General features: G+C 43.1%; 1 protein-coding gene across 1 annotated transcript; it reads right to left on the reverse strand.

The window, feature by feature from the left end:
* Nucleotides 1-4,664: 4,664 nt before the first annotated feature.
* On the reverse strand, nucleotides 4,665-12,753 carry GTF3C4 (general transcription factor IIIC, polypeptide 4, 90kDa). The gene is made up of 4 exons (XM_009322066.1): nucleotides 11,011-12,753; nucleotides 9,031-9,161; nucleotides 8,034-8,122; nucleotides 4,665-6,972 (listed from the first exon to the last, which is right to left on the reverse strand). Exons 1-4 carry the CDS (start codon nucleotides 12,751-12,753, stop codon nucleotides 6,908-6,910), a joined length of 2,028 nt encoding a protein of 675 aa, XP_009320341.1. The 3' UTR covers nucleotides 4,665-6,907.
* Nucleotides 12,754-13,517: the final 764 nt, after the last annotated feature.

A 13,517-nucleotide genomic window follows, 5' to 3' on the forward strand; every position in this document is an offset into this window, starting at 1 on the left:
TGAAAGACTTCCCCTGCCGCCTCCTTTGGTTTCTCACCCTTCCCCGTAAGGCTTGGGTGCTGCTTGGGTGCTGATGCCAGCACAAAAACCTTAGATGTAGCTGGTTTTGCCACCATCCATTCGCAACGTGCTGTGGTAGCTGCGGGACTGTAACGAAGGGCGGGCCAGCAAGGCGCTCGTACAGGTCCTTAAGATTTGGTTTAGAGAGAAGACAGGCTTGGCAGGTACCTGTGCCTCAGTTCTGCTTCCCAGAGGGGCAGCTGGAGCCGAGTTGATCTCAAGTAGGAGCGAACTTGTGGTTATGACCCTGTGACTGCCCACCTGTGTCGCAGTTGCCAAAACTGAACCCGAAAGGTGACTCTTGCCTTGTCATACGTACTTCACAGAAAATTGTCTATTCCCCTCTACAGCCAGGCTCTCCTGGGTTATTCTCCTCTTTCTGCAACAAGAACTGTTTGATTCTACGGAAGAAAAGAAAAGGTGATGTCAGGCCCCTCTCATCAAAGAAAGTCGGTTCTTTAGCAGAATTGTTTTCTGGAGCCAGAGTGCTGCCACACGGCGGTTCGGGAGGCCAGGGAAAAGAGGGGCTGAACCTACGCTGGCGAGGAGAAGGGAATGGTTGGGTGGCTGAAGGGCACTATCAGGCCCCAGGTCCTCTCCCAGGCTTTACCACAGCGTTCTGTGGCAGTGGCCACAGAGAGGTTTTTATTATCAAGCTTTTTCTTTTTTTTTTAAAGTGCAAAGTCTTATGCTGAAGGACTGAGTGCTTAACTACACTGCTCTTCCCTGCCAGTCTCAGCTCTTGGCACCCCATGTTCCTCCCAGGAATTCAGTCCCTTGAAATACAGACGTTACAAACAAGTACTTTATTTATTTATTTAGAATAAAAAAGGAGCAGGATTACAATGCTACTGTCGCAGTATACAAAACATTCATCCAGGTTTGCTTCACGTTTACAAAATGTGCCATATACACAGCATCAATATTCACAGCAACTTTGTCAGACCCTCCCATGAACTAAGTCTCAAAGGAAAAATCCAGAAAGTAAAGATTAAAACTCAACTTTGCTTTTCGGTCAGCCTGGTGACCCCGTGGTCGGCCAGCTACAACACTCGCACCCCAGAATGGAATTAAAGTAGCATGAAGAGATCGACTAGATTGGCGGAGCAATTAAATGAAACTCTCCTCTGAACGGTTCCATTTGGATGGCTCTTGGGTTTTCCCTTTTCAGGGCTGGCCTCCTAGTTTCACGTTAAATAAGAATGCTGCAGGGCTGGCACAGCCCTGTAACTCCTGCTGCAGGCTCTCAGCAGTGCATGAGTCCTCCTGTGATGAAGGTGCTCCAAACATTCACATTTGGGTTGATTCAGCCGCAGCCTAGGACAGCACAGGGAATTACTCCACTTTCTGCCCCAAACCGTGCTGTAGTTAATGCTAGTCGGTGCCCTGTGTACCGGCTGCATCGCAACAATGAAAACCATCGTCCACAGGCAGCTGTGACACTCCTGAGGTCACTACCCGGATCGTGACAGAGCAGCAGGAGCTCCAGGTCTTCAAGTGAAGAGTGCTAAAAACTGAGTTAGCATTAAAAAATAGCGACAGAGTAAGAATATTCCAACTGACACCAAGGGTCTGGGAACATCTCCAGTGTAAAGTATGAGTTAGAACTGAGTACAGCCAAAGATTAGCACAGACAGAAATTTAAGTGAGAGTAGGTACACACGGCCCTCCTCCATTAGAAGTGAAAACTAACGCTCTGTGGGCGTTGCTGAACACGCACACTGACCTCCACAGGTTGTGAAAAACTATCCTGGATTGAGACTTCCAAGAGAAGGCTCGACTCCGTCTTGTTAAGATTCCTGCACCTTCAGCAGGCAGGACAGGACTCCAGATGAATAGAGCCAAGCTCAAGTTGTCCTTGTTTACCCACACGGAGGGAAAAAAGCAGCTTTCCAACCTGGTATTTACCAGCAGAGCTATAAACTAGCAGGCATCTCCACAGAGACGTTTGTACCTGTCCTGGTTAAAAAATAAACCCTACCCACTTTGACGTAAGTCTGGAGTATAACCAGTGTAATTTGTGTTTACAAGCCTGATGCAGAAAGCTTCAAAAGGGAATACAAGCGGGGGATGAGGACAGACGTAGTATTGATAACTACTCCGAGCGTTTCACCTGTATTTACTGAGAACCCATAACCACCTTCTTCCAGTTACTTTAGGTGCTTACTATAAATCTGACTTTTGCCATGACTACCAACACTTTGAGGCTAAGACTGCTATTGCCCTTACTTCCAGCTGCAAAAATATGAACTAGTGCTCCGCAGTAATGAATTTTGAAGTTTATTACATTGTTAAGTATTGGACTGCTACTAGCTACACACTTATACGGTGACTGCCAGGAAGAATTCAATAAACAGCATGAACTAGGTTGTAAAATGCCAACAAGCACTTTATCGTGATTGACAGTAGGAAGCAGGCACGTGGTGGTCTCTCACTGACGTACCCAGCTCCACTCATGCAGAAAGGCAAGACTAGACAGAACGAAGCAGTACCTTCCTCCTCCTGCAGCCACCATCCTGCCCCCTGAAGAACAACCTATTGGCGGACACATCTAACCAGCCTTGCACATCTGTCTCGCGCACAAAGTTTAGATGTTGTCAAAAGAGCAACAGCTTCGGTGATTGACCCCGACCTGCTCCGCAGTGAGGGCTCCGAGGAGCGGGGATGGGATCTCTTCCACGTTCTCTCTCTGATGCCGTACCTGTAGACGGCAACTGAGACTCCAGCAATCGTGCCTGCAAGGCTTCCCAGTTTGTGAAACAGTGGACAAATAATAAAGGAAGGGCTCCGTACTCGAGAAATTAAACTTGTACAACCAAGTCTCCTGTAAACGTTAGTTTAGGGCATAACAGCGCAAGTGTGATTTGTTAGCCTTTAACCAAGGCTTGGTACATTTGCATTCGGTTCCTTTATGTCAAGAAACCCTTAATAAGGATCAAATAAGTGGTGTTACGCTGCCCATAATCACTGATGATACATTAGCCAGTGGAAAACCTGGTAAGTTTAAGAAAATTGGGGAAATACGTATTGCCTGTATGTATTAGCAACCGTAATATTTCCTCTCTAGGAATATACAATAGGATTTATAGGATGGGGGAACACACAAAAGGAAGGGATGATTGAATCATGAAGTTCCCAACCCATAGCTGAATTAAGGTAAAAGGCAGCAATGAGTTCCGCTGTCGCCAGTTCCAGAGCAGGAGGTGCAGTTTGGAGACCCAAGACAGACTCTTCATGGCCCCAAACTTTCACCTTCGTTCAAACAATGGCATCTAGCACCAAGGCACTAAGAAGCTGTACAGTCCAGAGCTGTTCTGCTTATCCATTGAACCCGGGTTAGCCTGGATTTCTTCATCCCAGCGGAGGAGGGATAAAGTCTTGTTACCAGCGGGAGTAGCAAATCTTAAATGCTATCAGAAGCTATTTATCAAGGACAATGACACATTAGCTTCAGACACAGAACATGGCATCTCAGGCTATTAATTCTCAGATGCAACAGCAAATACCACAATCCTTTTAAAAAAGAAAAAAAAAAAACAAAAACAAACAGCAAAACAGCAGTGCATCAAGAACTGCTTAGTCTCTCTGCTGGAGCATTGTTGTTCCTCTGGAGATGAGGCACCATGAACAGCCACAGTATTTACCACCAAACAGCGAAGCAGTTGAGGATAGCCTTAAACGACTCACTTGAGATATCTCGCAAAAATTAGGGAGAAACTTAGCGAGATAAACACGAATTTTGTGGGATTTACTCTTTGAATGCTTCACTTTGTGTCTCAGAACAGACTGGGCCTTAATATTGGATAGCTCTGCTATGCATTAGTTTGAGAAGGCAGCTCTGTTAATGGCAAAATAGCACGAGGATCTGGCAGCAGGTGCTCATACCTTCCTCACCCACTCGCTTTCCCTGTGTGGGACGAAAGCAAGGGTTTTGATTAGGACAATGCATCGTGAGGGATAATGCATCGAGGTGCTGCTGCAGCCCTGCGGGTTGTTACAGTACTCCAGCAGGAACGGGATTAACCTCCACACTCCTAGAACTGCGAGTCATGAGTCCAAGACAGATAAAAGGTTTCCTGAAGGAAGTCTCAGCTGGTAGCTGGGCAGAAAAATCCAGTAAGATCAGCATCAGAGGTTAAATGTTACTGGTCTGAGGTGTGCTATAGTATTCGAGCCTACGCTAGTTAAAAAACACACTTAGGGACCAGTGATGGTTTAAAAAAAAAAAATTAAATCACAATACCTCTTTACCTGTTGTGAATGGGTCAGGGTGAGAAGTGAAAGCTTTGTGCTAAAGGATCTCCACTGGCATGCAGACAAAGCCGACATCACTGGCTTTAAAATTCCATTCTCCCAGCAGCCATAAATCAGGTTAAATAAACTGGCAATGGTATACTGAGTATCTACTGCCTTGAAAGACAAGGAAAATAAACATTAATGCTGCAACATTAATGCTAGGTGTACTAGAGCTTCTGCACATCTACAGCATTTAAACTCAATCCAGGGAAATTCAAGAGAACTGCTAGAAGTAATCACCAGGAATTAATCTAATGATACCATGCTGAACCTTTTGGTCAGCCAGACTTAAACATTTCGGTAGGTCAGGATATTATGGTTTCTACACCACTATCAAAGAAATGTTCTTTGTCCTTTTATTAAAAGCGCTTACACGTGGTTCTGGAGAGCGCTCTCGCCTTTTGCATAGTCAGGTGAATTTCTGAATCTGAACACTCGCTCAACGATGAACTGGTCGGGACTGCCTGGACAAGGACTTGCAGCTTCCACTTAAAATGTCTTCTCTACCACCGTGACTAAACCTTCTGTTCAGCTCGTATTGGAAACTGATGTTCTGTCCCCCCCAAACCCCAACAGTGCTGGGAAGGAGAAGATAAATGCTGCCCCAGGTACAGTACCTGGCCTCAAACTACGCACACGTTAGGTATCAAGGTTACTCTTCGTTTTACTAGATGCTATCACGATCTACATTTTCTTTCTTTGCAGACACAGTGAAGTAATTTCAATTTTCAATGCACAGCAATAAAAAACTAAACATTTCTTTAACACAATTATGGTATCACTTCCAAGAATATTTACAAACAAGGCTAATTATTTTACAGATGAATGTGCTTCTGCTGTTCTAGTCTACTATATTAATATTATTCTCGGTCAAAGCACTATCATGTTTAATGCATGAAACACTGAATAGTAAGGACAGCTGACTTGTTTTAATGTTAGCTGAAAAAAGTTCGCTCCTACTAAAGGTGAAGGAACGTTAAGAAAATATGCATAGTCGTTAAATCAAGGAAACTTAAGCACCAATCCACACATGCATTGTTGGAGACTGATACTGTCAAGGCGAGTCCTTGATTGCTCAAATAGCTATAGAGGACTTCACACACGATTAGAAGTGTCATGAATTGCAAACAGGGCAACACAGATATCTGAGTGCCCAGATCGGTGCTCTGAAGAATAGGCTTTGGATTATTTGACAATGTGGATTTAAGCTAACAAGACCAACTGTACCAAATAACCGTACACATTTTGGAGGTATTAGTCCTCTAACGCTGCATAGGAAGTTGATAAAGGATTCTCCTGCTCCCCACAGGAACCAGGGGCCAAAGAGAGAAAGATGTTTTTTTCTGATAGGCCAGTTAGAAGGCAGAATAAATTTCTGGGCTCAGCCATGCTACATAATTGGTGTATTTATGAATTTCTTGATGAGAAAGTCAGGGTTATCCAAGAACAGCTTCACCAGACTCCATAACCACCTGTGGAAACTTTACCTCTAACATCTTAGCCCTGGTGGGGTTCGGGTGCTGGTTTGTTTGGTTTTTTTTTTTAACTGTGTTACTAGGAAAAGAGAAACTGTCAGCTGGGAGTGATTACTTGTGTGTCAAACTTCTGTAAAACTCAATTTCTGTATGAGAGAGACTCCCAGTTCAACTGAAAACAATGTAAATTGGTAATGTTTTTGGTAACTAAGTTGTTGCACTGGGAAAGGCGATTCCTGTTGGTAGAGCGTTAGGTGAAACAGAAGGCGCATACACTGGCAAAAGCTAGGAAGTAGTTAGAACTTAGTTCAGAAAAAGAAGGTGGGGCAAGAGACTTAGGAGCACTGGAAATTATATATATATATTAGTGTTTAATCTAACTGCTATTAGTTTAATAATTATTACATTTAAAAATTATTCTTACTGATCCATATTTGACCCAGGCAGCCAACATTACCCTTCTGACTGCAATACTGTTATAACAGTTAAGAGGCAGTTATTCTTCTAGACGATAAAGTGAAATTAATATAATGGCCCATTTCTTTCATATGGCTGTTACTGGCATACGCTTCGCTCTGCAAGAAATTAGAACCACAAATTATTTTGATAGTTTAATATTCTGCAGCAAGTGCCAGTGCTTGTTAAAAAGCAAACGAGAGTACTACAAGCTGAAGCCTTCTCTACCCACCAAGACCATTCAAGAGGCAGTTCTGCTGTTCCCGTCCTAGCTTTTGGGAAATCGCACGGTTGTCGGGCAGAAAGGACAGTTCGCACCGCGTGCTTAAGACTTCAGTTCCTTTTCAGTAAAAGGAAGCACGTCCAGCTGCTGATGCTTCGATGGGGTGCATTTCCAAACCGCTTTATAAACTCGCTCTTCCAGATGTACTCCTGATGTGGAGCATGGAACGGGCTCTGGACTTAAGGGGCTTCTAGAACGTCCGATGTTCTATTTACAGGGCCGTGGACAATGACTTCCCCTTCCAGTAAAGTCTGTATTCCTGTGCTCTGGTATCCTTCGAGACTGAAGGGAGCTTATGCAGTAGAGAAAATACTTTTGATCTTTACATAGCTTTTCTCTAGAACACAGGAGAATCACAGAATGTGCAAGGTCCTTGCAATAACCTCTTGATCCATTCAGGATCTGCAAATAAGAAAACAAGTTGTTTAAAGCTGGAGGTAGAGATGAACACAAGAACGACGCCCGAGATAGACAAACTAAATAGTCATCCTGAAACAGTTTGTGTACATTCACCGTGCAGGATTAACTGAGAGTGCAGAGGAATCCAACTCCGTTTCTGTCTTGAAATTTCAAGCAATGCCAGTTTAAATCCCGCTTTAGCAGGGGACAAAATTAAGCTGAAACAGTCCATGCTATATCATTACATACTCATCTAAATAGCGATATCGGAAAAACATTTAAAGGATCACCATGCTACAAATGTAGTGTTCTCATTTTCTTAACTGAAATTAGAGCCTTCACATAATGCAGTCCTTGGTTCCTGTTTCTTTGTCCCTCTCCAATATAAGGAAATCAGGTTTACAGCCTCTCTCTACCGAGGTTTAAGTTCTGTAGCTGATCCTTAGTGCTGACTGGAATACCCACCTACTATGGGGAGAGGAAAAGTATCACCCACACTTCAAGACAAACTGTTAGAGTACTCCATGATTTTTAAGTGTACCAGTTGGGAAGAAAACAATTTTCTCGCACAGCTTGTCCTTCCTCAAACTCTGAAAATGCAAACGTTGACTGGCCCCCACAGCCTGCCGTTATTGTCTCTGGATGATGTACTTATGGCAGGTTTGGGACCTAAGCCAGCAAAGCGCCAACTATTTCTTAACCTGCGCTGGATCAATACAGCTTGCACTGAAATAGAATGTCAAAGACCCTCAGCTCTTGCAGAACTGGATGCTAATATATTCAGCTTGAGTATAAACTAACTGTTGTAGCACTCCAGCACAGATTACGTGTTTACCCAGCTCTCATTAAAATGTAGCATTTATAAATTAATTTCTGCAGTCACTATACTGTAATTAACGTATGCCACTACTGGACAACGATAGGACACCGCGAAATGCAGAGTACTAGTACTTCACACGATAACTGCCTAAAAGAGAAAGGTCAGTGAAACTAATTCAAGTCATTTTGCAGATAAAACTTAAGAATACATAATCCTGCCCCTTTTGGCCACAGGAACAGTTTACCTTCTGGGGCTGGATGCCGTGCAATGCTGTCGTGAAGCAAACACCTCCTGTACACCATACTCTGACAGGACTGGTAGGTTAGAAAGCACCTGTGAAAGGACAAGTAGTTTTATCAAGAGGCTTGGGGTTTTATTGTTTGGTTTTGTGCTCCTATGCCCTAACTGGGGGCTGGGTTCTGTTCCCAATAGACCTTGCTTTCTGAGAGTAAGGGCAGTAATGAGCCACATTAAACACAAAAATTAATTATTCAGGTAAATGAAACTTCACAAGTGTACCAAATTACACATGGTCACAAAAATGAAAGAGGCCAAAAATCAATATACCGTTGAAAAAAGTTGGCCAAAAAATTTTAGCATACAGTAGGTGAGGTGAAAAGCTTGAGGGTTACTTCGCAGGGGAAGAACCACGGTGTCTTTAAGGCAATGACTATTTAGCCAAACTAGCACATAATATCTGTTAGGCAAAGGTTTTTCTTTGTGACGGACTACTGACTTGCCAAGTCTCCAGGGACAATCACCATGTACCCGATACATCGATGTTGGAAGATTTCCTTTTCTAGATGTTCCAGAACTTGTCCGACTTCTCAATGTGGCTGTTTCCAATCATTTTTTGTTAAATTACTTTGTTTTCAAATGCTGAAGTAGCTAGAACAAACCCTCCTTCATGTGCTGTTCCAAAGGATGACTTGTGCTTGATTTTTCCCTCGCTTACTTTCTCCCTGCCCCCATCCTCCCCCTGCTTGAAGAGAAAAGTTAGACAATCAAAAGCATTTTATTTTAAAAACGGTGTACTGGTAAGAGAACCAAATCCGATCTACAATGCCCTCTCTCTCTCATGGAAGAGGGCAGATAACAGCCAGCAAAAATTGCAATTAATTGCAGCATGGATAACATGCTTCATGACTTTTTACTCCAACACTAGGAAGTGTTTTAGGTTAGCTATTTAAGTATGTTTAAATTATCCAGAGGAGGGCAAAAACTCTTTAAGAACCGATTACCTGAGCCAAATATGTCCATTGGAGCAGACTGCCTGTTTGCGATCAGTGAACGGCAGGATCTCTTTACACAAGCTGCAGTGCTCTGGAAAAGTCTGTTTGTTCATTTTCTTTAAGATATGCCCAATCAGCACCTGGGAATACACAGCAGTCAGCATTGTTTACAGCAAGAGAGCTGCCCACTGAAAGGTGGAAACATCTCAGGATATTGTGATTTCAGAATAGGAATGCAAAGATCTATGCTCTTCACCGGATTCAAAGAAATAAAAGCATAAGAAATATAATACGTTGGTAAGTATTAATTTATTCTCCTTTTATTGTCATCTCCTAAAGGTTTCTGTCCCACAGTAAAGGGATACAGAACTTAAGAGCAAGTGTTCTGTTAAGCTACTTGCAAATTTTAAAAGTACTGAAGACATTGGTATCATACCACTTTAGAGGATGCCACTGACCATTATAGCAATGCTTTCACGTTCTCACGCCTATCACAATGGATGTGCTAAAAAAAAAAAATCCTGTTCAGAAATTACCTGGGTGCGTATCTTCAGCAGTCATCTTAGAGTATACATAACGTTTACAGTAGAACATTCATGTGATCAAATTTGTCTTTGTCATTTCAATAGATATAAACCACATCCCAAGGACCTTTAAAATGTGACAGCGAACTGAATAGATAAAATAGAATTTGGAAGTCAGCTTTTAATCACTATAAAAAGAAGAATCTTGTTTACAAGACAAGAAAAGCAGCCTCTCAAACCTTCAATTCATAGTAATTGCATGCTAGAAAGACACAGCCGTTCTGCCAGAATACTTTCCTAGTGAATTACTGATGGCCACACTGCGTGGCCTGCTCGCTTGTAAATCCAGCAGAGAGAACACCATGCTACATCAGTAATGGAAACGCGCTTCCTTCCTCTGTCTTTCTGGATGCAATGTAAAGGTTGATTTTTACAGTTCAAGTGATTTAAGGACTTAGGTACTGAAAAGAACTGTTCTGTGCTCATACAAAGAGGTACAGAGACATCTGAGACATTCTTGTCATCAAGTCTTAAGAGCCGGGAGGCTGATGGCAGAGAGTTCCCACTGAAGCTTCCTTTGTCTGACGTCTATATTCCGAAAACTTCATTGCCCAGTGCAAGGTTCGCTCATCACTTATCCCCTGCCACAAATGCTCACTCTACACATTGCAATAGTCAGGATACTGTCCTTGCAGTTATGCTTTTATTTTGGCAGGGAGTATTGCGAGTTTGGGAAGAGTTCCTGTCATGGCCAAGCATTCAGTTATGCTTATTTACTGTAGTTCAATAAATGCAAGCGTGCCTGAAGGTTCAGGCGATCTATGTTCTAACAAAGACATTCAGTCAGCTTGGTTAATTGAAAGTCCCGCATAAAGTTCTGAAACACTGGATTTAACTCCTAAAACACAATCGCTTTCTGAACCTCTGTAACTGATCTTTCCACTGAAGGCTCACGGAGCAACGACAAGACCTGATGTACCACCGGAACAGTCACAGTACTTTCAATTATAAATACTTTAAGAAGTGATACTGCAACTCTTAAAATTTAAACTGCAGACATAACTGACTAGATATAAATACCTCCTAAGTTTAGTTTTGTAGAGAGAATAGATTAAATAAGCTTAGCCATGAAAACAAACATCCCTCTCAATCAGTACATGTTCTAAACCCACCACCAGCAGCAGAATAACCGTGGTCCTCTCCCTTGTTCTGCAAAAACTCAGGCATGCTTATTCTTTATTGTACCCGACCCAAATTTCAACACCTGTATTTACATTCCCTCCTACTCCGTAATTTCAAGGAAGGACAACTTAAGCTGTATGCTCTCTAGAAGCTGACTGGCAAGGATGACATGATTACAGTTCTCTTTCCCACCCCCAAAGCTGTATTTTCATTTAAGGATATAGAGGGGGGAGAAAGAAGTCACTTGTAACACCGAATCCCCAGAGCATAGAGGTGCACTTACTCGTGCTGTTCTGTCATCATAGCCATCATCGGACATTAAGAAGTCACAGACCCCTCTGGTGGGAATACTGGTGTTTTCTGTAATCCATGTGTGTAGATAAACTTCGCCCAACACCCGTTTCATGTGTTCTCGTGTCAAGTGCATTTCTACTGCCTCGATTTGTGCCTGTATTTCAAGAAGCTTTTCTTCCATTGGCTCGCGGCCTCCTGCGTCACTTGACTGAGGAAGAGAATCATCTGCAGTGTCATCTATGTCCATACCTTTGCCTGCGTCACACAGGCTCTGCTTGCTGGCTTGCTTAGAAGTTCCTTCCTCTTGATCATCTTCAGTGCTGCCCATCCCAGGGGAATCGGATACCAAGATTTTTGCATCCTCGTGTGAAGGTCTCCACATGACCTCTGAGGGAGCCTTCTGCATTGACTGGTACAAAATCCTCAGGAGAAATAGCTTAAACCGCCAGAAGTAAGTAGACCCACAGCTCTCAATCTTTTTGTCCAGTGCTTCCTGTAAGAATTGAGGAATATGCTTATCCTTCAAAATTTTCCAGCGTACAAGATCCGTCAAGTCCACTTGCCGGAAAAGGTTCTGAACAGAAGATTCCAAGAGCTGCGCAGCTGCCTCCTCGAAAGTCTTAAGGGTTACAAACTGAACTTGGTAGTTTTTGTTAACTGGGTGAAGACCGTTAGTCATGCCCTCTGTCGTAATAACTGCTAAGTACGCACCACACGGGCTAACAGCTATTCCGTGAGTCCTGACAGAGCCAAACACTTCCGAGAGCTTAATCAGCTGGTGCTCAAACTTTAAAGCAACGTCTGTGAATATAGGAATCAGCTGCCTTACCTTTCCATCACTGGAGCACGTATACACCGTGCCGTTCTGTTTGTCTGCAGTCATAGATACGATTGGCAAAGAATGAAGCCCTGTCACGTGGGAATTATGGACATTCAGACCTGCTTTGGATATCAACAGGAGACACCAAAACACATAAGCTCCTCTTGCAGCCACCACTAAGCTACAACTACATTTCTGGTAGGGGTGGTAAAGAGGAATACATTTGATACTATGCACTGGTAACTGGTCCATTTCTTGCCATAAGACTACGGGTTGTCTCAGCGTAAAGTAGCCTTTGACTGCTTTTAGATTGACAGGAAGGATCTTAACCGGTCCAAAAGCACTCCCTACGATAAGTCCACTCATCTTTCGGTTGTTATGTTCATATTCCCACCAAGACAACACACTTGGGGAATTTATTCCGGACTCTATGGTATTGCAAGAAGTAATTGATTCCTTACCCAGAAATGGAAGTTGAAATTGCCAAACTGCAATGTTACCATTTTCAAAGAGTACTGCTAAGAGCACGCTACCGACATCCCGGCATTCGTTGTTGTGCTTGACCTGCTGCGTGGTGCAGATGCCCGACCACTCCATGCGCACCGGAGTCTGCATGCTGTGCCGTCGCTGAAATTCAGGGAAGTCTCCTAGCTCTCCCCTGGGAGTGTCAGCCTTAGAAAGTTTGTAACTGGCTTCATACAAACGCTCCCCATAGAGTTCTGTCAGGTCCACCAGCTGCACCCACTGTAGTCTGTTGAGGTTGGCGTGGATGGTCAATCGATTGTCCATGGTTAAAGCTGCAAGCAGGCACCTTCCGTTCGCGTCACAGCCCAGCGGTGACCAGCTGGAATACTTGAATCCTCGCATAGGCGGCAATGACTTCCCCTCGGGATTGAATACTCGATCTAGCATAAAAGTTTGACTAACCGTTGGATCCACTGAATTTGCGAACTTTTCCTTACATTCTGCTACCTCCTTTTTTGGACCAACCTGAAAGATAACAAAAAGAGCTTTTAAAACTATTGTAGAGCTTCTTTTTAGGAAGACTCTCCTGGAGTTAATTCCCACTTGAAATGGAGCATCCTCTATCACAACCTATACCACACTGGTCCGATGGTTAATTAACCTCACTCTTAAAGACTGAAGCTTTGTGGTTGGCCTGAATTTGTATAGTTTTGACTTTCATCTATTGAATCTTTTGTCTGCTGAACAAAAAAAAACTTGTTTTCATACTTCTGTTCTCAAGTGTGTACTTAAAGGTACTTGGCATAACATTCAAACTGTAAAGCACTCGATATTTCAACTCCAGTTATTCCATATTCTCAGCATTGTTTTGGGAAAAAAAATCAGATCTGCAACAACAGAATTATTATTTAATAAGCTATTCACCCGGACTTGCTACCCCTCTGTGCTAAGGCCTGTAAAAAGTCAGTTGCCCCCCTGAAGCCCAAAACAGTCCCTGCTGCAAAAATCAAAACCCAAGAAAAATTTCTACTTAAAATTTTACTGAAATAATTGCCATCAAAGTACTGGAACTCAAGTGATTCTTAGCAAAACAGCTAAACTTTAGAATCCCTAAAACCCACTTGATACGTGAGCATATCGCACCCTGACATTACTGGGCTGTATGTGTTCCCTCCCCCCCCGTGCTTTTAAAATACACCAACGCATCGAAT

Source organism: Pygoscelis adeliae, unplaced genomic scaffold (genome assembly GCF_000699105.1).
Source record: "Pygoscelis adeliae isolate BGI_AS28 unplaced genomic scaffold, ASM69910v1 Scaffold114, whole genome shotgun sequence".
Classification (NCBI taxonomy): Eukaryota; Metazoa; Chordata; class Aves; order Sphenisciformes; family Spheniscidae; genus Pygoscelis; species Pygoscelis adeliae.